This window comes from Melanotaenia boesemani, chromosome 5 (assembly GCF_017639745.1).
Source record: "Melanotaenia boesemani isolate fMelBoe1 chromosome 5, fMelBoe1.pri, whole genome shotgun sequence".
Taxonomy (NCBI): domain Eukaryota; kingdom Metazoa; phylum Chordata; class Actinopteri; order Atheriniformes; family Melanotaeniidae; genus Melanotaenia; species Melanotaenia boesemani.
This window is the reverse complement of record NC_055686.1, coordinates 11,104,814-11,127,205: the sequence shown is the minus strand read 5'-3', so window position 1 is coordinate 11,127,205 and position 22,392 is coordinate 11,104,814. Positions and strand designations below refer to the sequence as shown.

The 22,392-nt window shown below is 37.5% G+C and overlaps 1 protein-coding gene and 1 long non-coding RNA gene across 2 annotated transcripts; one reads left to right on the top strand and one right to left on the bottom strand.

The window, feature by feature from the left end:
* Positions 1 to 325: 325 nt before the first annotated feature.
* LOC121639837 lies at positions 326 to 18,578 on the top strand. The gene is made up of 3 exons (XR_006010256.1): positions 326 to 411; positions 3,254 to 3,256; positions 18,566 to 18,578. It is a non-coding gene; the product is annotated as an uncharacterized LOC121639837 (long non-coding RNA).
* Positions 6,809 to 8,780, bottom strand: LOC121639785. Its single transcript, XM_041985279.1, has 2 exons — positions 8,697 to 8,780; positions 6,809 to 8,574 (listed from the first exon to the last, which is right to left on the bottom strand). Exon 2 carries the CDS (start codon positions 8,570 to 8,572, stop codon positions 7,595 to 7,597), a length of 978 nt encoding a protein of 325 aa, XP_041841213.1. The 5' UTR covers positions 8,573 to 8,574; positions 8,697 to 8,780; the 3' UTR covers positions 6,809 to 7,594.
* Positions 18,579 to 22,392: the final 3,814 nt, after the last annotated feature.

Genomic DNA, 22,392 nt, shown 5'->3' with positions numbered 1-22,392 from the left:
TTTTTTTTGCTCTGCTTCTACAGATTGCTTCTCACCCTTTCTCTGGTGCTACTGAAATGCTGCTGAAAGATTTGCTCACCTGAATCATTTAGAGATTCTCTTAAAACAGAAATTCATGATAAAGAGTAAAAAAAAAAAAAAAAAGAAAAGAAACAAAAGAAAAAGATCTGTGTAAAAACTGGGTAAAACACCATTACACCACCAGCAGCCCAAACCATTGATCACAAGGCAGGATGGATCTACATTTTCATGATGTTTCCACCAGATTGTGAGCCTAACATCTGAATGTGGGGCTGAAATGGAGACTCATCAGACCAGCAACGATTTTCTATTTTCTGTTGTCCAGTTTGGGTGAATCTGTGTGAATTGTAACTTCAGCTTCCTGTTGTTAGCTGACAGAAGTGGCACCCGGTTACAGATCTACTAAAAAAAGAAAGAAAAAAAAATTCTACTTGGACATGAGTTTTATTTATTTATTTATTTTTTTTTCCCCAGGATTCTAATGCCCTAAAATTATATTGTTCTGATGGTAATGATCATGTTGGTTTTCAGTCTCTCAGTCAATCTCTTTCAATATTGTTTAATGAACTGTAATTGTGTGGTCTACAATAAAGAAAACAATGACTAAAATAAAAAAAAAAATATTCAAAATAATGAGCACGAAATAGTCACTGCTTTACCCATGTAGTCCAGCAAGGGGCACTACATGACCATGAGATGACCTTCCTTTTAACCTTCTGTATTACATCACATTGCAGTCATTTAGCAGATGCTTTTCTCCAAAGCATCTTACTTCTGAAAGTAGGCAGTAGTGTTAAGGGTTTCGTCCAAGGATCCAACTGGAAGGTGATAATATCTGCTCCATTGTAATATGTCCCCTTCGGGATTCAAAATTCTAAATATTCTGAATTACTCTGGTCTGATTCATAAAAAATATATATACTTTACATACTATCTCTTAACTACACATTTCTTACAACAAATGTCTGGAGAACTTACTTTGGTTTCATTTACTCACACTTAAGAACAAAGGGAACTGATGTAGGAAGGACAAACACACACAGCAAGCTCGCTGCCATATTGCATGTACACCTGCTACAAGGTGGACTGTCATTGTCTACTCAAAATATACTTGGGACAATCACATAGCCCAATACTCAGGCATCTTTCACAGGTCTTAAAGGGGCACACACATCTATCTAGGGTATTTTCAACAAACTTATACATTATTCAATTTTCCTGTGTTAATCTTTTCCAGATGTCAGAAAACTCTTCATTCTTCAACGACTCCCTTCTTCATCCAAACTTTTCAACCAGTGACTCCAACACAACTTCCCTCGTTAACTCCCCGAGTTACCTGACTTACTCCATATTTCTTATTATCAGCACTTCAATCCTCCTTCCTCTCTGCATCTTTATCCTCCATCATGGTGTCCAACACTGGCGGGAACGGCGCACCACCTCCTCAGCAGCAGCAACAAGTCACGCTGACAGCTTCACCTACCACATGGTCATTTTAGAGCTGATTGGTGTTTTAAGGTGTTTCTTTTGCTGTTATGGTATCTACAGAAATGATTTCAACATATTACGTGTGGGTATGAACCTTTTCTGTTTCACCTGGTTTGGACAGCTATTGTTTCATTCCCTGTTGTGTATGGAGCGCTACCTGGCTGTCATTCATCCTATCACCTACCTGGGTCTGAAAAATGAAAGAGGGATCAGAATTAGAAACATCAGTATTGGCTGTGCCTGGATAATTTGCTGTGTCGGGACAGGTTTGATGACAATTCAAACAACCTTCATCTTTGTGGATCTAACCCTCTTACTCTCCACCTTAATGGTTGTGTCTTTCTGCAGCGTCTCTGTTCTTTGTATTTTGATTCGTCCAGGCCCAGGGAAACAGGGTAGAAGCAGGGAGAAGGTTGACCAATCAAAGCTGAGAGCCTTCTACACCATTGTGGGAATACTGGCAGGACTGCTTGCCAGATTTGCTTGGGGGTTAAGCTGGACTTTGTTTCAGTTGTCGGAAAAAAAATTTGATTATGTGGCGTTCACATCTGAAGTCGTGTTCAGTCTTCCCAGCAGTCTGGTGTTACCTCTGCTGTTTCTATACAGGAAGGGAAAACTGGGATGTTGTAACACCCAACAGTGACAAACTGGCAAAATAAAGTGGCACAATAAATAAAGATTCTGATAATGAGAAGAGAAAGTGATGCAGAAAACTAAATAGTAGTCTAAAAAAAAGAAAAAAAAGACCATGTGATTTGTCAAAATTATTGTAGTGTGTTATTGTATTGTATCGACCACAGGGGAAAGAAAACAACTTTTTCTGAGCAAAGTTTTACTATAAAGTCATGCAAAATGTCTCAGAAACTGTATCTATCAACTACAAGACATCCAGCATAGTATATGTGCTTGTATCTGTAGAATGAATACTTTTGCTGGGGTTAAAAATTGGCTTGTAGCTGTTGCTTGTAGTCTGTTTGATGACACTTGAATAAAATATATACACTGCATGGCCACCAATGTCAGATGCATGGAAAGAAGAAAGATTTCATGGCTGTTTGTGGGCACAGATTAATAATGCATGAGACTGAAATAGTTTGGTTTAGGACAGACGTTGCCACCTTGTCAACAGCTTGCCAAATATTGTTTTAGTTTCCAACCATGCACCTCCAAATTTAGTGTCTCTAGCTAATTTAAGACACTGGTTGTAACAGATTGTAGGATTGTAAAAGACCGTCTCCTTATTTTATGTTGTGGGATTTTTGGAGTAGAATGTAAAGTACCAGTCAAAGATTTGGGCTCACCAAGTAATTAAATTTCAATGCAGTGTATGTTCAAGCAAACATTTTCCTATAGTTTCAGTTATTTTTAATGTTTATTTGGCTACTCTTTGGTTGTTTGTATGTCATCTGTGAACCTTAAACGTTTATGTAGGTACCGAACATGTTGTGTTGGCCTCAAAGCTTCTGTTTATTTATAGAAATGAAATCTGGAGAATAAATTCAGAGAATTGGTTTCCTTTCTTTGAAATCAGCTTAATTTTCTTTCAATACATTAAAGCAAATTTTAAAGGATTTGGAGGTGCTATATTTGACTATATGTGGTCCTGTTTCCACATGTAAAAGAAATTGAAGATCTTTTCATTTGTTAAGTCTCTATGTAAATGTATTTGTTTATTCTGTGTACACTGCTGTATGCAAATAATGGCTGTACTGATGCATAGTATAAATCAGAAGTGCTGCCTGAGCTGGTCAGATTGCTCATGTAAAAGAGATTTTGAATCATAATAATTTCTTTCATTCAATAAATGTTTTCTGAAAAAGAAATAGAGTTTGTGTGACATGAAATTCCAGGATTTTATCAATTTAAGCAATTATTAGAATTTGGTAAAATACTTACTTTTTTTTTTTTTTTTTTTTTTTTTTTGTTTAATAAAAAAAAAAAAAAAAAAAAAAATACTTACTTTTAAAGAAATACAGATTTTCTCTGAACCCTGCTGATTTGTCAAATTTGTAGGTAAATTTAACCGTCCTTTAGTTATGCAGCTCATTTTCATCTTGGTTCAGGCTCAGTGGTCTAATCAGCTTCAGAGAGATATCTAAGAAAGTTCACAAGTTGCTAGTCTAAGTTTTCTAGGCATTTGAGAAAGTTTGTCTTGAGAAAAATACGGGTTAATTAAACATTTTAGCACTGCCAGGTAAGATTTTAAAACCAACCATCCATCCACCCATTTTCAGTGCCTGTTATATCAGTGCAGACTCGCAGACCAGGGGGATGGAGTCCATCCCAGTGAGAAGCATTAGTCTGAAATAATGTTTTACTGTAACAAGTGTAAAACAATTGTAAGTTTATGTCACTATAAACAACTCCGAGTAACTTTAAAGTTATTTAATCGTTAATATATTGTTAATCAAAAGAAGCATGACAGGCGCTCTATACAGGAAACTTATAACAGCAAACCAAAATAAATCAATGAGGAAACAGCATGATTATAAGTAGAAGTTTAATTATTTTATAATATTACACAAACTATTAAAAATAATAGAATCTAAGTTAGGCTGTATTTTGTTAGTACAGTTACAGTATGAATGGGTGCAGCAAGACACGTATGTTGACAAACACATCAGTTAAAATATATTTTTGCACCTTTCATTCATTCAATTATCTAATCTTAAAAACACACAATCTTAAAAGTTAAGATGAAAAGAAAAAAAACATTTTTTCAATGTCAAATCACATGACAGGAGCTCAGTAAGTTCTGTACTTAATAAAAGTAAAGTAAAAATAATTAAACATTTTTTTTATATTTTATCTAAGAACACATCATAAAAAGGCAGGAATGAAGGCAAACGTAACAGAGCAAAGCAGTGTTATTGTTCACTATAATAATTTACAATATTCTTTATAGATCTATACATCTCTAAAATTGTAGCCCGAGCAAGACCCAAAGCTAACACCAACACCAGTACTGTAAAAATTTCTCCTGCTTAGAATCAAAAACACAGCATACAAGCTGTGATGTTTAAAAATTTACACTTAGAAAGTGAGTTCAAAAACTGAAGAAAATCTTAATGGTTTAACAAATAAACCGATGAAGATAATAATAATAATAATAATAATAATAATTAACTGGGCCCTTCTATTTTTCTGTTATATCTTGTTACATGTGGGACATGTTTACATATATCTATATATGCATGGATCACACTACCTTTGGTTGTATATTTATCCGGTGTTAGTGAATGGTAGTGAATGTGTCTTATCTTGTTTTGTTTTTTTGTTTTGTTTTTTTTTTACTCTAACTTCATGCCCATGAAATATGCACTTTAACTCTTTACTTTATACTTGCTATATTTGCTATGACCGGTATACGCTTTACCTTTGTCTGTACTTTATTATACATGTATGGTTGCTGTCTGAGACCTACCAATGGACAAAAGATGCAAATTAGCTGCCAGGCTAACTCTGTGCTCATTTACATTTAGTCATTTTTACCTGTGTTCATTGATTGGAAAAATGTATCTCTTTCAAATAAATAGATAAAAAAGAAAAATTACAAAAAAAACAAAAACAAAACAAAAACAGTTCATGTCCAGTTGATTGGCTGGGTAGTTAGTGATGATCTCTGATATGAGGTGAACAAATAGCATGCTGTATGTATGTGCGTCATGATAGCAGTTTCCATTTGCTACTGTCACTTGTTCCTACAACACACTAATTTTCCTCTCCTGTGCAGAAACAACACAGATAACACCAGACTGCTGGGCAGATAAAACCAGAAGCTACATGTCATTATCATACAATCACTGCTCATATGTAACATATACGATGTAGCCCGAGCAAGACCCAAAGCAAACCTCAACACCAGTACTCCCAGTATGGTCACAATGGTGTAGAAAGCCCTCTGTTTTATTTGGTCAACCTTCTCTCTGTCCCCAACCTGTTCCCCTGGACCTGGACGAATCAAAACGCACAGAACAGAAACGCTGCAGAAGGACACAGTTGTTACGGCCAAAACCAGAAGGGATAAATCCAAAAAGGTGAACAAGTTTCCGATCACCAATAAACCCATCCCTACGAAGGAAAGCAGCCAGACACAGCCAATGCTGAAGTTTCTGATTCTGATCCCTCTTTCATTTTTCAGACTCAGGTAGATGATGGGGTGAACAACAGCCAGGTAGCGCTCCACACAGGTCAACACATGAAAGAACGCCTCACCATTTAAAATGAAAGATGCAATTAGAACCCCCAAAGATAAAACATTTAAATTCTGCTTATAGGTACCGTAAAAGCTGGCGAGACACCCAATGACACCAATCAGCTCTATGATGGCTGCATGGTAGGTGAAACTGTCAGTGTGACTCATTGCTGCTGAGGAGGAGGACTGCTTTTTCCACCGTTGCTGGAAACCATGGTAGAGGATGAAGATGGAGAGAGGCAGGAGGAGGATGGTGTAAGTGATGAGGAACGCCATAAAGATGAAGGAGGTTGGAGTGAGTATGAAGCAGTACATGAATGAAGGGACTGAGGAACCATTTCGGTAAAGGGAGTCATTGGTGGTAAAAGATGAGTTCACTGACATGTCTGGAAGGTACAGAAACATCTTAATTAAAATATTTTCTTCAAGATTTAAGATTTAAAATTGATACCCAGCACTGTTTATATTACTTTTTTATTTAGATAATGTTTAAATTTGTAAAAAAAAAAAAGATCATAAGAATCAATTCAACATACATGAGCTTCTTGATATAAATACATTATTGTTCATATGAAACTATAAAAATAGATCAAATCAGAAGCTGATATCTGAATGGGAGCACACATTTAAATACACAAATGGGAAAAAAGCACAGAATTAAGAATTGTGCATAAAACTAATTGGTAACAATGACTCCTGTATACTGATAAAATTTAAACTCCATTTACAGGATAATAAATGTCTGATTTAATTTACTTTCCTCTGTGAGCCATTAAAACTGAATATCTTTTTTTTTCTAGCTTTTCAAACATAACAAATGTTTAATTGTAGGAAACTGTTATCAGAAGAAAAACAAACTTTGTCAGACCACAACAAATAAAATTACCATATATCATTATGAGTTACACCCACCTTATCTGTAGGAATAATTTCTGCTCTTCTTCTTGCTGGTTGATGTCAAATAAAAACTAGTCCACTGTCCAGTGTTTAAAAACATCCTCATGTTTGTTTGTGTGTGACGCAAATGATGGCAGGGGGGCACATTTTGCATTTTGCAAATTTAATATATGGCTTCTCATTTTTGTACAGTTCAATCCTGTAGGCAAATTTCTCTCTTATTTTTGTTTTCAGGGAAACTAGAACATTTTAATTTCATATTAAGATACACTGTAAATCATGTAGGTCCTAACACTCAATACAGTTTTACTTGATCATAACACATACAAAAATGAATGGGAAAAACTTTTACAACAAGCAAAATCATGAGTTATTTTGGCAATCCTTCATCGTCCATCAACCTGCGCTCTGTTGCCATAAAACAATAAGAACAAAAGAGACAAACAGAGAAACCCCAGCTCTGTCATTTTATCCTACATACATCAGTCATATGTTTTTACAGTTAAACATATCATGTTACTGTAATAAGTTTCATGTTTTTTGTTTTCTTTGTTTTTTTTTTTTTGGTTAGTGCTGGGGGTTCTGAGCCTACCCGGGTTTGCTGCCACGGGGTGGGGTGGTGCATGCCCTGGTGTCTGGTTGCCACCCCGGGACTCAGGGTATGGCACGGGGGCAGGAGGGGTGTAGGAGTATAAAGGGAGGCTGGAGGGCCTTGGGGGATTGTAGGGGGAGACATTGGGGTATGGTTAAGGGTGTGACTGAGAGGTTGGTGTGTGTGTGTGTGTGTGTGTATGTTTGTGTGTGTGTATATGTGTCAGGATGATCAGGACATAGGTGTATGTGGAGACATAGGTGTATGGGGAGGGATGACATGCACCTGTGGGGGAGGCCTGGGTGGGCCTGGGGGTGGTGGGTCATGGATCTGTGTTCTCTCACTGTCCTCCTTCCCCTCCTCTCCCCACCCTAGGCATGTGGTGAGTGGATGACTGCAGCTCATTGACTGCGGTTGTGTGTGTCCTGGTCATGGGGGATGGCTGCTCCTGGCATGCCCTGGGGTCCTCCCGGGGAAGAGGGGTGCCACTTCTTACACAATAGTTTTCCTCTTCTGTGCAGAAACAACACAGGTAATGCCAGACTACTGGGCAGATAAAACCAGAAAACACTTATCATGATGATACAATTGTTGCTATTATTTATTAAATATATAGTAGCCCGAGTCAGTCCCCAAGCAAACCTCAACACCAGTACTCCCAGTATGGTCACAATGGTGTAGAAAGCCCTCTGCTTTATTGGGTCAACCCTCTCTCTGTCCCCAACCTGTTCCCCCGGACCCGGACGAATCAAAACACACAGAACAGAAACGCTGCAGAAGGACACAATGGTTATGGCTGAAATCAGAAGGGATAAATCCATAAAGGTGAATAAGTTTTCAATCATCAATGACCCCATCCCAACAAAGCAAAGCAGCCAGACACAGCCAATGCTGATATTTCTGATCCTGATCCCTCTTTCATTTCTCAGACTCAGGTAGATGATGGGGTGAACGACAGCCAGGTAGCGCTCCACACAGGTCAAGACATAAAATAATGTCTCACCATTTAAAATGAAGGATGCAACTGGAATCCCCACTGATAAAATATTTAAATCCTCCTTATAGATGCCGCAAAAGCTGATGAGACACCCAAGGACGCCAACCAGCTCTATGATGGCTGTATGGTAGGTGAAACTGTCAGTGTGACTTGTTGCTGCTGAGGAGGAGGACTGCTTTTTCCACCATTGTTGGAGACCATGGTAGAGGATGAAGATGGAGAGAGGGAGAAGGAGGATGGTGTAAGTGATGTTGAACCCTATAAAGATGAAGGAGCTTGGACTGATGATGAAGCAGTACAAGTATTCAGGGAAGGAGGAGTTAGTTGAGGAATCATGTAGCTGAAGGGAGTCATTGGTGGCTGAAGAGGAGTCCATTGACATATCTGGAAAATACAGAAACATTGTTGTCAAATATTTTCTGAAGCAAAGATAACAATTTTGCACTCGCCTCATTGAAATACGGCACCGCAGACATTGAACACTTTACGACTAATTAAAAACTCACTAAGACTGATATCTGGGGTGGATTTGCATCCTGACACATCGCATGGATGTTGATCTTGATCACATTCATGGGATCAGGCTGCAGGCGTCTGTCCAAATTCAGGAATAATTAATCACCCGTTTGTACATAAAGAAAAACAGTAACTCCAAGTAGACAGTAGTAATGAACCTCTATCAACTCACAGTTTAATATATGGCTTGATATGGGTGTAAAGTACAAGTAAGTGAAGATATATAAATAAATGTTATATCATGTTCAATTCAGACAGGGTAGTTATGTCAGATAGTTCATTTGTCATTTGTACATGTTTATACTTAGCAATTTTTGTGCAATTACATGCTCAGGATTCAAATTATGAGATAAAAATATACATTAAAACAAGTGCAGACAGAAAAACAGACAATAAAGCAGTAAAAAAGACTAACTGTAATATATAAAATATAAAAAACAACAACAACTCTCTCAACCTGAGAATATTGCAAATTTCCCATTCAATTGTGCAGAATTCTTTTATTATTTTTTGTGCCTTTTCTTTCAGTGTTGTGTGTATATCACATCCATGGAAGGAAGCTTTGTTTTAATGATTCTCCCTGCAGTTTTCCCTCTGAAGAGCCTTCCTCTCTATCTGGGTGGTATCATGATGCTATTTGTGAGGATGCTTTCAACCAGAACTTCATATGCCCAGGTGAGGGAACGATGGCTCAGGCCTGCTTTCCGGAGCAGCCTTATAAAGTGCAAACATTGCTGAGCTTTTTCACCGTGGCCGTGGTGTTTGAGGGCCAGCTTAGGTTTGCTTGGAGGCCAAGGAACCTGTGGCAGTCCGTTGATAAAATCTTTGATTATTCTTTATAGGTACCGCAAAAGCTGATGAGACACCCAATGACACCATCAGTCCACCTGTTGTTAATTGGCTGCAGAGGGGGGACTTTTTTCCTGAAGTTCATTATAAATTCCTTTGTTTTTCCCACACTGAGGATAAGGTCATTCTCCTCGCTATAGTCTAAAATGTTGTTAACCTGCTCCCTGTACCTTGACTCGTCTCTGATGTATCTTGATCAGGACATGTGGAAAAATTGGCTTTCAGGCAAAAACGTCTCTGGACGCTGACTTGAATAATAAAAAGAAGTTTATTAAAAAAGTTCAGACATCAAAACAGATTTCTGCAGAAAAATCTGGAGGTCCCAAAACCAGAACAAAGACCTAAAGACCTGATGTGTCGTTTTGTCTTATATAGGGTTTAAACAAAAAAAAATTCCTCAGTCCTGTGTCCTCCAATCATAGAGTTTGCCTATAGGATGCTCATTTGCATAGAATGCATGTTCGTGTGTCAATCCAGTCTGTAGGACAGTGAACCTTATTTTGTAAAATCTTGAGTGTGTACCATACAAATGCTATGCTTAGATCCCTCATCTCTACCTTTAATCAGACCCAGGATGGCTGTCATCAGCCTATTTAATGATGACGGTGTCGTTCCAGGTGGAGAAACAGTCACTGGTGTACAGGGTAAAGACTTTTGGGCTTAGGCACCAGCCTTGTGTTGAACCAGTGCTGACGTTGAGCTGAGCTGAAACTTTGTCCCCCATCCTCACCCCCTGTGGTCTGTCCATAAGAAAATCCAAAATCCAATTGCAGGTTGTGGGCAGGACCCTCAAATCAGTCAGGTTCTCCACCAGCTTGCCTGGTGTTAAAGGCAGAGCTGTAGATGAGGAAAAGCATTGTGACAGGAACTAGAGTTAATGTGCATGCACACTAACTATTCCAGGCATTTCATGTAAGAGCTACAGGTCTGTAGTCATACAGGGTAGATAAGTTGGATTTTTTGGAACTAGTATGATAATAGATGATTTAAGAATGTGTGGAACAACACCTTGCTTAAGGGACAAAGTCATGAATGCTGGTTGTGCCCTCTTTAAAAGATTCATATAACACTTGAGACAGCCTTGCAGTATGACTACTGCACTCAGTCCAGGTATTAACAGTTCTGACTGTGACCAGGTTGGCTTTCAGCTGTTTGATGTAGGTGGACTTCAACAGGATAGCTAGGTAATCTGATTTACTAGAATAGGATTTGGGCTCAGCTATATACAGTAAGCATTTTTAGGTTACTTTAAAAGTGATCCAGTGTATTTTTTCCCTCTGGATGTTCAGCTCAGCTTCCTCCGAGCGTTGTACACAACACTCACAATGATGCATTGAAGTCCTCTGGGTAAGTAGAATGGTCTACACTTCAAAGTCCAATATTCCTCAGAACATGCTATCACTGTTGTCTGACCATGACATAGAAATATGACGGAGAGCAGTAGGAAAAACACAAGTTTGACTCTAATAGCTCCGCAACGCACACGTGGGAACACAATCTTTCTAGACCTGAAGCTCATTGATACACTCGACAATAAATGAGTGATCTCTAATCTTTATTGTTTAGAAGAAAATTTGATCATATTATTCTTTTACTAAAAAATGTTCTAACTTGTAAGAAAAGTAAAAAATTAATTCAACATACATAAGCTTTTTGATATAAATTATTGTCTATAGAAAAATATAAAAAGATATAAAATCAGAAGCTGATGTTTGAATGTGAGCACATAAACTAACTATAAAGCATGTAAATGCACAAATGGGGAAAAAAGCCCAGAATTAAGCATGCATGGTGATTTAAAGGCTTGCAGAATTGTACATAAATTGGATTAAAGCTTAGTCTTTTTTTTTTGTTTGAGGGATGTGCGCCTGATTAATGAATCCTTTATATTATAGAGTACCATATATCTTTATGATTTAGACTCACCTTATCTGTAGGAATAATTCTGGTATTCTTGCTGCTGGTTGGTGTCAAATAAAAACTAGTCCACTGTCCAGTGCTTAAAATAATTCTCATTTTCATTTGTGTGTGATGCAAATGACGACAGGGGGGCACATTTTGCAAATTTAATATACAGCTTCCCATTTTTGTACAGTTCAATCCGGTAGGCAAATTTCTCTCTCTTTTTGCTTCCAAGGAAAGTAAAACACAAAATTCAAATGAAGATACACTGATGCTTAACAGAGTTTTACTTGTTCATATAAACAAATACAAAAATGAAATGAAAAACTGTGCTGGGTGTAATGCGTTACAAGTAATGCATTAGAAGACTTAGAGAACTTTTATAACAAGCAAAATCGTGAGTTAGTTTTGCCATCCTTCATATTTTCTATCAACATTTCACGATATCAACCTGGGCTCTGTTGCTACAAAACAAAAAGAACAAAAGAGACAAACAGAGCAGCCCCAGCTCTGTCATTTTATCCTACATAAATCAGTCATATGTTTTTACAGTAAAATGTTAATGTAATAAGTTTAACTTTTTTACACTAAAACCTATCATGTTATAATCTGATGAGTTTTCAGTTTTTACAATAAAACTTATGCCGTGGGCATAAGGACATGGGGACCATAATTTGTGTTTACAAATTATTTATGACTTTGAGTACGTGGTCATATAATGGTTTGTTGTCTCAACTGTGTTCTTAGCAGAACTCTCTGTGTGGGCTTTGGATAAGACCCTTGGGATATAAAGGGTTCAGTGTAGAACCTGCCATAAGGGGTTCGGGGTTGAACCTTCTAGTTATGGTTCTGGGTTTAATCCTTTATGAAAGGTTATAGTCAGAACCCTCTTAAAGTTTTCAGTTAAAAACCTTATAAAGGGTTTTAACAGGCACCAATAAGGGTTCTCCTATGAAGACGATCTGAAGGACTTTATATGGTTATAGGCAGCACTTTGTTTTCTAAGAGTGTACACATGTTCATAGTTACATTTACAGATCTGATGTTACACCCATAAAACCAGATTAGGGAAGTGTTAACCCTTTTATATATGCATATTTCATGTGCATAAAAGAAAGAAAAAGAAGAGGAGAAAAAAGGAGTGCTTCTTTTTGGCTGATAGGTGAAAAAAAAAAAGAAATCTTCAAGGTGCTCTTTGATACAGGTGAAATGATGCAGCAAAGAAAGAAAAAAGCCACCAAGGCACTCCTAAGGTCCAAAATAAAAGAAATAAATAAATAAAAATTAAAAGTGGCTAATGAATGGAAAAATTTAAATGCACATATGCATTGCTGGAGACTGCCTTTATTAGGGTGTCATTAGGACACAGGTGAAACCTATAATACCAGGATGTGACATCATGAGCACATGACCCAAATGAGATGAATTAGAAAAAAACACACAAAAAACCACAATACAATCAATCACTATTACCAAAGTATACAATGTATAGTTCTCTGCCAAACAACTTTAAGTTAATTATAAAAAAAAGGAGAATTATCAATTTCCTCATTGCATGTGGAAACATTAGCTTTTCCTGAAGCTGACTGTCTCTATGATACGGGCCAATTAAGAGCTCAGTTCACCAGAACTTGAGTCCACTGTTCCTGAAGATGACAAACTGTTCTTCATGTTTCTGAAATGGCAACTCAGGAAATAGTCTGACCCAGATCTTTTCCATGTCTGAACATCAGAAGCAATACAGTAAACATTACAGAGGCACAAAATCACTCTTGCTGAAACTGTCCAGAATGATTTAATGAAAGCTGTAAAGGACATTAACATTTTAATTTATTTTACAGCTAAAGGGGAGGTCTTCAAGTAAACAGAGGAAGATGTTTATTGAGAAGCATTACGCTGTGGTAATGTCAATTCAGTATGTGTTGGAGTCTGGATGTACAATCACTTTGTTTTTTTTTCCTGTTATATAGTTTCTTTTTGTCTTAATATGCATAAATTGATTTTTCATGTAAAGCACTTTGTGTTGCCCCAGCATGAACAGTGCCTTATAAATAAAGTTTGATTGATTGATGTCCCCATATTACAAATGATCCACGAATTATTAAAACATACTAATATCCTTGAAAGAATTAAGGAAACTGTGATTTCACAAGACGGTATGTACATGAGCCATCAAGATGGCTCTTGTTTCCAAAGCAATGACTTATTGCCTTCACCAGAGCTTACAATTCCTCTGATTTTGTACATTGATGACCTTGAAATAGCCAATCCACTGGGCACTTTAAGGAAAATACACAAACTGTGTGCAGTATATTGGATATTTGCTGATCTACCAAGTAAATATCTTTCAGCTCTGCATGTGATTCAGTTAGCAGCTTTGTGCAAAGTGTCTGATCTTAAGAGGTGGGGTTATCAATAACCCTTGGTCTTTTGATACATGATATAGGCACTCTTGAACAAGATGGTGTATTCATTCAGTCACTTGGTCAGTCCATTCGTGGAACAGTTTTCTGTGTTGTGTCTGATAATCTGGCTGCCCATGCATTAGCAGGGTTTAGTCAGTCTTTCAGATCAGGATTTATTTGCAGATTTTGCAATGCTACACAAGACCAAATTCAGTCTTGCGCTGTAGAAGATGGCAAGTTTTGTCTTAGAACAAAAGCCAGTCATGACCGTGTTGTGCAAGATGTTAAGCAGGGGAATGGTCAAAATCAGTCGAACGTTAAAGGGAACTGCATCTTGACAGGGAGTTTGCAGTATTTTCACACAACCACAGGTTTCCCTCCTGATGCTCTCCATGACTTTTTTAGGGCATCATACTGATGGAATTGGCCTTGTGTATTTGTTACGCCCTCCTATGTCTAGGGGTCTGAGGACGGAACACAGAGTGAGTCGAACACCGGATAAAAAATAAAAGTCCAGAATTTATTTTTCACAATTTAACATAAATGGGTTCACAAACAAATAAATGTCATCCGCATGTCGACTTGTCCCAAAATAAACTAATATGTAATATAACCAAACTAAAAGTGTCCCTTAGAGGGTTACCAATCATTATTTATCTAATCAAACAGAAAGTGTCCCAATTAACGGGTTTCACGCACACAGGTGATTTCACAAAACAAAACAACCAAAATGCCCTTTGTATCTCAAACAGGGACGCCAATTCAAACTCAGAGCTAAATAGGAATTAACCACTACAATGTTTAACACCACAAACAAAATTCCTTCCCACAACAAGACATGAAGTCACTCCCAAACGAGCAAACAAGCAAACTGTCCCTCAGTCCAGTTGCTGACAGGCTGTGTCCCACTGTCCACAGTCTGCCACGATTGCTGATGCAGGTGCAGATTTAATGCAGGCTGTCTCCAGGGATTGGTAGGTCTTCCCGGAAGCACTCTGTCCTTGGGCCAATCCGGCATCGAGGAGGCGGGATCTGTTCTGTCACTCTTAATTTGTACGGCTGCAACTCCTTGAGTTAATCAGCGCTTCAGTCCCTCTTGGCTGTAGCGCTGCCAGCCGTAACAGTATTCAGGAGATGATTCGACTGAAATATTTTACCCTTGACCACAGGAAGATTTTGTCCTCCCCTTACCAACACACAGATAAGATAGACAAACCAAAGCCTATCTCAAAGAATTTTGCTGCAAAGAGGACCGTTGGCAGCAATGGCCATGAGAATTGCAAATTGTTGAGACTACTCCAATGCATGATTGGTAATGTCGTTCCTGACGGAGATGCTGCATGGAAAGTGTTAATGGATCTGAAAGAAATTGTGGAACTTGTTCTGTCTCCTACATTTGATGATGAGTCTATTCAGTATTTGCAGACAAAAATAGATGACTACAGCCAGATTTTTCAAGAGGTTTTTCCTGAGTTCAGACTGCTCCCAAAGCATCACTGTGTGGAGCATTACCCAGCTCTCATACGTGCTTTTGGGCCTTTTGTCCATTTGTGGACTATGAGGTTTGAGGGTAAGCATGATTTTTTTTAAACGTGTGGCTCATGACACACAAAACTTTAAGAATGTGTTGAAAACACTGGCAACAAGGCATCACCACATGGTGGTATACTACCTCAGTGCACCATCATTTTTTAAGCCACATCAGGAGACATCAAATGTGTCTTCAGTCATGGTTTCAGAACTTCCAGAAGTAGCAAAGGCACACATTTAAAAAAATAACAGACAGCAGTGTAATCTACCACACATCAAAGATCATTGTTGATGGCGCGACCTACAGTCCTGAAATGTTTGTGTCTGTAGGGCAGGATGGAGGACTGCCAAAGCTCACCAAAATTAAACTGATCCTCACTGTAAACAATGATGTCAGTTTTCTTTGCCAAGATCACAAATCAAACTACACTGAACACCTGAGATCATATAAACTTTCCCCAGGAAGTATGGCTGTCCACAGCATGTCAGACTTTAATGACTACTTGCTGCTCTCTGCATACCACGAAGATGGAGAACTATTACTGATGCTGAAACACTTCATACTTCTCTACACTGAAAGTATATTTGCATGTCGTGAAGTCTTTAAAGTGAGGTTATATTACACCTCTCTACCAAACTAGTGCATAGATGGTGGTCTGCATGTGAGCAGTTTGGTGAGTCAGATAGTGGCAAAATGACTTTGTCCCAAAGAAAAGAGAAAGTATTGATCACAAAATCTGTACGATAAGGGGCTGTACAACGCCCCACTCAAAATTTGTGGCATGTGTACTGGAAATTTTGATGAAGGCCTTCTAAATAGCTATATGTAAAAGTTAACCCTCTTTCAATGTTTTTTTTTCCCTATTCATAGGACAAAATATCAGGCACTTGCTTGGTGTTAAAACTTGATGTGTATAATTTCAGATGAAGAATAACATTAGCCTATTTCAGAGTAATTTTTCACAAACCAGTGTGGACTTCTTTAGTAACAATATAAACTTTATTAATCATCTTTTGTATGACAATAAATCTTGAGATTACGTGAGATTGTGTTTTCAAACATTGCTTCTGCCTTTTTTAATGACGACAGAGTAATATCTTTGTTATTGTTGTTTATATAAAGTTTTACATTAACAGCCTGATTCAGTGGAAGAACTCATCAACATACTGTGAGAGAAGGTCAAGTCAAAGCTGGACTTTGATTTTACCTTGCAGTATGAGGACGCTGACTTTGATGGACAACTCAGCTGTCTTCTTGATATTCAGGAGTAACCAGAGAAGGGCACATTGAGAGTGGTCAGATCTGAAAGTGATGCCATTACTTCTGCAAGTTCTGATACTGAAATCCTTTCTCATCTGCCTGCAAGTCAGCATCTGAAGTCCTGGCCTGACATGTGTTAGATATTATTATAAATTTGATGCAGAAAAACTGGGCCTCGCAACAGTTGATTAGTTAGTTATAACGTCCAATCACTGTTTAGTTTAGACAAGGTATAATTACTGAGTTCAGGGAAAGCAGCGGGATTCTGATTTTGGCTATCAGAGGCAGAACTCCTTCCTTTGTAACCAGAGAGGGTGAGATAGTCTCAGAACCCAGAATTCTGTAACATTTTCTATTAATTGTAAAAATAAATATCTTGACTTTGAGAGAAGTTGTTTGTTCTCACTGACCAAATCAATGAACATGTGTGGAAGGAAAACTGTATGTTTTTCTCTAACACATGTTTCCTGTTCCTACGTTTTCATATGAAGTGGAACACATACTTGAGCAGGGAAATAGAGAATTTGAGATTTCTGGAAAGGCACTGAAATTAACTCGGGCTCAAAAGCACAACATCTTGGAGAGCATGGCTGCAGTGATATACAGCTTCAAAGCTTACCCAAGTGATGGAGATGTAGGAATGGCAGCAGAAGCTCTTGTAGCTGCTTATCCATGTCTTAAAGAGCCACGAAGTGGGAGTGGATGGTATGGGTGGAAGACTAGCATGAAATTTAAAATGGGAAATTACCGAACCAAGCTAGCCAGATCTGGATGTGTTGAGGTGACTGTCAACAGAAGGAGGCAGTCCTGAAGGTGACCATCCCCACCCTAACATAAAAATAGCCAGATGAGCTGAGGTGAAATACCTCCCAAACTTTCCAAGAGGTGAAGACCAGGTCAGTCTGGAAGAAGAGTCCAACTCTAAAGTGAAGTTGAGAGAAATGAGCCAAACAAGCTTTTGATAGAAAAGCCGATGAATACAACCTTTGCACTTCGTTGCCAGGAGATTGTGAAGGGCAACCCTTCAGTAAGGGACTTTCTGGAGAAATGGCCTGTATTTTTCAAATTAAAGATCCCCTATTTGTTAATATGCTAAATTGTTGGTGTTTTTGTGTTTTGTAGGTTTGTGCTGAGTTCCATCGTATAACAAATGTGAATCTGCAAAACCAGTTCTACTCTGAGCTAGACAGGCACACACCCCGTCTCATGGCTCTATTCCTTCAGAAGGCAGGACGTACTGGCAGGAGTTCAGATGCGCTACGAGATATCATGAAGGCCTATGATTCCAAGGTGAGTTATACAGATCTGCAGCAAAACCAAATTCTGACTGTAAATTTTTCAATACAAATTTAAACCTGTTAATAAAGGCCACTCTCATCAATGACCTGAAAGGATCCAAAATAGTCCTTCAATAAGCTTGCTTGCTGTAAGGCTGCTGTCCATCTGTTGCCCATACAAGCCCATATAAAGGTTACAGCTATTTTTCTCATAACAGACAACATCATACACTTAGCTTGCAGTTTTAAACCTAAACCTAAATTTTTCATGGCTGTGCTATAAAACTCCATAACTGTCATTTATATTGTCATTTGGAAAGTTTAGTCTGACCATCGTCTTTTAATACAGATACATAATAAACTCAGTCATGAAAAGTAATATTTACCCTGGCTACCAAGATAAAAAATAATGCAGAATTGACTGCCATAATATTTGAATAGCAAATATATGCTCCCCAGGAATGTCTATAAACCTTTGTAGTTATATGACCTCTACTTATCCTTACTTCTGCAGGAACCACAATATGCTAACATCAAACGCACAGCAGCCCTTCGTGCCCTTCCAATCTATCTGTGTGAGGACGACCCCAGATTTTTTAAGACCCCACAGTGCACAGAGCCATAATGCGTGTAAGTAATCATCTGCTGTGTTACCTGTGCACTGAGTGATTAAGACCCATTTTGAACATCCTTTGTCCTGTGTAATGCCTTCTATGAAGGACTTTGTATTGTATAAGTTGTAAAGTTGGGCTGTCTGTCATGTTAAAGGCATTAAGACATATTTGTAGCCAAAATGGTTGACTAGGATTGATGGATAAATCTTATCTCCCAGTTTGAAGTAGGTAGGGAATTTGACTCATCTATTTTTAACATTAATCTGTATATTTTTTAAAGTAACTTTGGGGTACAGAGGTCCATAAAACCTGCTACCATTGGAAGAAGTTCCAGGTCTGTTCGCTGAAGGGGGAATTTTGTGTGTATTATGGTTTTGAGTTGTTGACATTCTAAGAATCTGTTGCTGTTAATCCCATATTGTGATGAGAGTGTATTAAAAGATAAAATGTTTCTGTTATGGATAATATGTTCAAAGCATTTAATTCCTTTGCTAATCAATTGGTTAAAATTTAGCATATTTTTGTTTAGTAGAATATCGGGATTGTTCCAGATAGGTGTGAGTTTATATGGTATTATTGAGGAGTTGGTTTTTTTGAGAAATCCCCACTAGGCTGTCAGAGAAGTGCTGATGTTGACACTTTTTAAGCACTCTAGCTTTTTTATACTTAAGCTGAAAAGAGGAAGATTAGACATTTCCAAATTATCACAAAATATTTGTTCTATGTCTATCCATAGGTTATCTAGTGGACTAGCTTTAAGCCATTTTAGGACATATTGCAACCTATTAGCCAAGAAGTAATGTTGAAAGTTAGGCAGGTCTAATCCTCCCTTATCTTTCGGCTTCTGTAAAGTTTTTAAACTGATCCGGGGAGGTTTATTTTTCCAGAGAAATTGGGAGATGTGTGATTCTAGCGATTTAAACTAGATGGAGGGGGGTTTCATAGGAATCATAGAAAACAAGTAGTTAATTTTGGGTAGAACCATCATTTTTATAGTGGCAACTCTCCCCTTGAGCGAAATGGCTAGATATTTCCAGCGTGCAAGATCATCTTCTGTAGTCTTAAGAAGGTCAATGTGATTAAGTTTTGTTAGTTCTGAGAGCCTGGAGGGAGTATTTACACCCAGGTATCTAATGTCACCTGATTGTAAGGTGTTGTTGGGTTAATTTTGAAAGCTACAGTTGATGGGTAGAACTGTACTCTTAGACCAGTTAACAGAGTAATCCGAGAGTGATAAGAATTTATTAATTAGTGAGATTGTTTCAGATATAGAGGTTTGTAAGTTCTGGAGGAATAGTAAAACGTCATCAGCATAAAGACTTATTTTATGAAATATATTTTTGGACTGAATTCCTTTATTAGCTTGATTTTGTCCAATTGCAGCGGCTAGTGGTTCAATAAATATAGCAAAAAGTGAGAGGGATAGTGGAGAACCTTGTCTGGTACCCTTTTGTAAATTAAAACTTGGAGAGGTTTGATCATTTGTTCTGACACTCGCATTAGGAGAACTGTATAATATTTTAATCCAATTAATGAAAGATGGTCCAAAGCCGAATCTGTTTAAAGTAGCTAGTAAATATGTCCAGTTAACAGGATCAAAAGCTTTCTCTGCATAATAAGAAACTATTATTGTTTCCAGGTTATTGATGGTAGAATAATCTATTATATTAATTAGTCTCTGCATGTTAACAGAGGAATAGCTGCCTTTTATAAAGCCTGTTTGATCAGGGTGTATTATGAGAGGAGTTACTTTCTCTAACCTTCCAGCTAATGCTTTGCAGATTATTTTAAGGTCTGCATTTATCAGTGATATGAGTCTGTAGCTAGATGGTATTGTGGGGTCTTTACCTGATTTTAATAGTACAGTAATAGTACAGAGTTTATATTTGGGGGTAAGTAACCATTTTCCTTTATTTGTGTCACCATTTTGAAAAATGTAGGGGCCAGTGTTGACCAGATTTCTTAATAGAACTCTGCTGGGAAGCCATCTGGACCTGGGGCTTTTTTACAGGGCATATGTTTAAGGGCTTCATGTAGTTCCTCCACTGTGAGGGGGGAATCTAAGGCCGTGACTTGTTCCTGCTGTAAACCTGGAAGATCTATATTGTTAAGAAAATTATGGATATCGTCTGATTTAGTTGTGATGTATACAGGGTTTTATAGAAATCTCTAAAGATATTGTTTATTGCATCTGGGTCATGCGTAATATTACCTACTGAATCTTTAACAGCTCAGTGTTGTTGGACTTGTCCATTACGATCCAGTGGAAGCTTTCTTTGATGAAATCCGTCGGGTTGGTGACATCTTCTTCAGTGTGATCCAGAGTGACCGGGTTGGTGTGGTTTGGAATATCAAACTTTTTTTTATTTTTTATTTTCTCTGTTAGCTTGGGGCATTTGTTTGTTTTCAGTAGCACGCCATGTTGATCCTGCCAAGTCTAGCCGAGCCTCGCAATACAGCACTCTCCTCTGCTCCTCCCCAGATTTCTTTTTTAAGATACATGATCCTATTTGCACTGTGACTGATTTTGTTAACTGTTGCCCTCTTATTCTAAGGCACTGCTCGTTAATTTAAAACATTTTTTCGTGTTCTTTTGTGTTTGGAATCTATGATCATTATGCTGCTCTGTGCTGTTCAGCCAAGTCTTTAGGCACCATCTAGAAAGAGTTGCTAACGTCCCTGCCAACAGTGTTTCATACATAGCAACAGTTTGTTTTGATAGATTGATTGATTGATTGATTGATTGATTGATTGATTGATTGATTGATTGATTGATTGATTGATTGATTGATTGATTGATTTAAAAGAAAATTTTTAAATATTAAATGAAAAAAAGTAACAGTTACTATAGAGTTAAAAAAAGAGCAGGATGAAGGTAGACCTTATTTACTCCTGCCCCCTTTACAATCATAATTTAATCTTCCTTAGAGTTGTCAAAAAGAAAAAAAAATGAAAATGAAATGAAAAATGAAATGAAAAAAAGAAATACAGACATGTACACATCCATGTTCATATACACATCTGATTACGTACACCTGTAAACATGTATACATACATACACATATGCATATTCATATACAAGTAGAGACAAAGCCATTACACATATGAAGTCATATACATATATATATATTTATACCCACTTACATGCCTCCTATATGCACAGCTATATTGCACACACATGCATGTACCCATAAACATACACCTACATATACATTACATTTACATACATTCTTTTCCTTTATACATTTAAAATAACATTTCTTTGTTTTTGTTTTTTTGTTTTTTTTTTCTTTTGTTTTTTTTTTTTTCTTCTTTTGTTTAAACTGGATGATGTTTGGACACTGAGTTCTTCATGAAGATTATTCCACAATTGTACACCATATACTGTAATGCACAAGCACATAGTTTGTTGCACACTTAAAATCTTCAGATTATATTCACCTTCACCATTAAAACACAGTTTTTGTATGTGGTCGGGTAGTAAATTATTTCTGGCTTTATACATTATTATTGCTATTTGCAACTCTACCAAATCACAGAATTTTAGTGTTTTTAACTTCCAAAATAATAGATTTGTATGTTCCCAATATCCAATTTTGCAGACAACCCTTATTGCTTTTCTGTTGAATGTATAGTGAGTGCAATATGTGTAGCCTATTTGCATTATTTACAGTGCTTGTTCTTGGTTGTGATTTATGATCATATATTTATCTACCATTTGTCTGTGGTCATTTGATGTAGATATGAATCTCTGGATACTTATGAATATTTTCTATGGCCTGTGCAATTATTTTACGGGTTTACACGGTTGTCTGACAACTTCCTGATTTGGGCTGGTTTTTATTGGA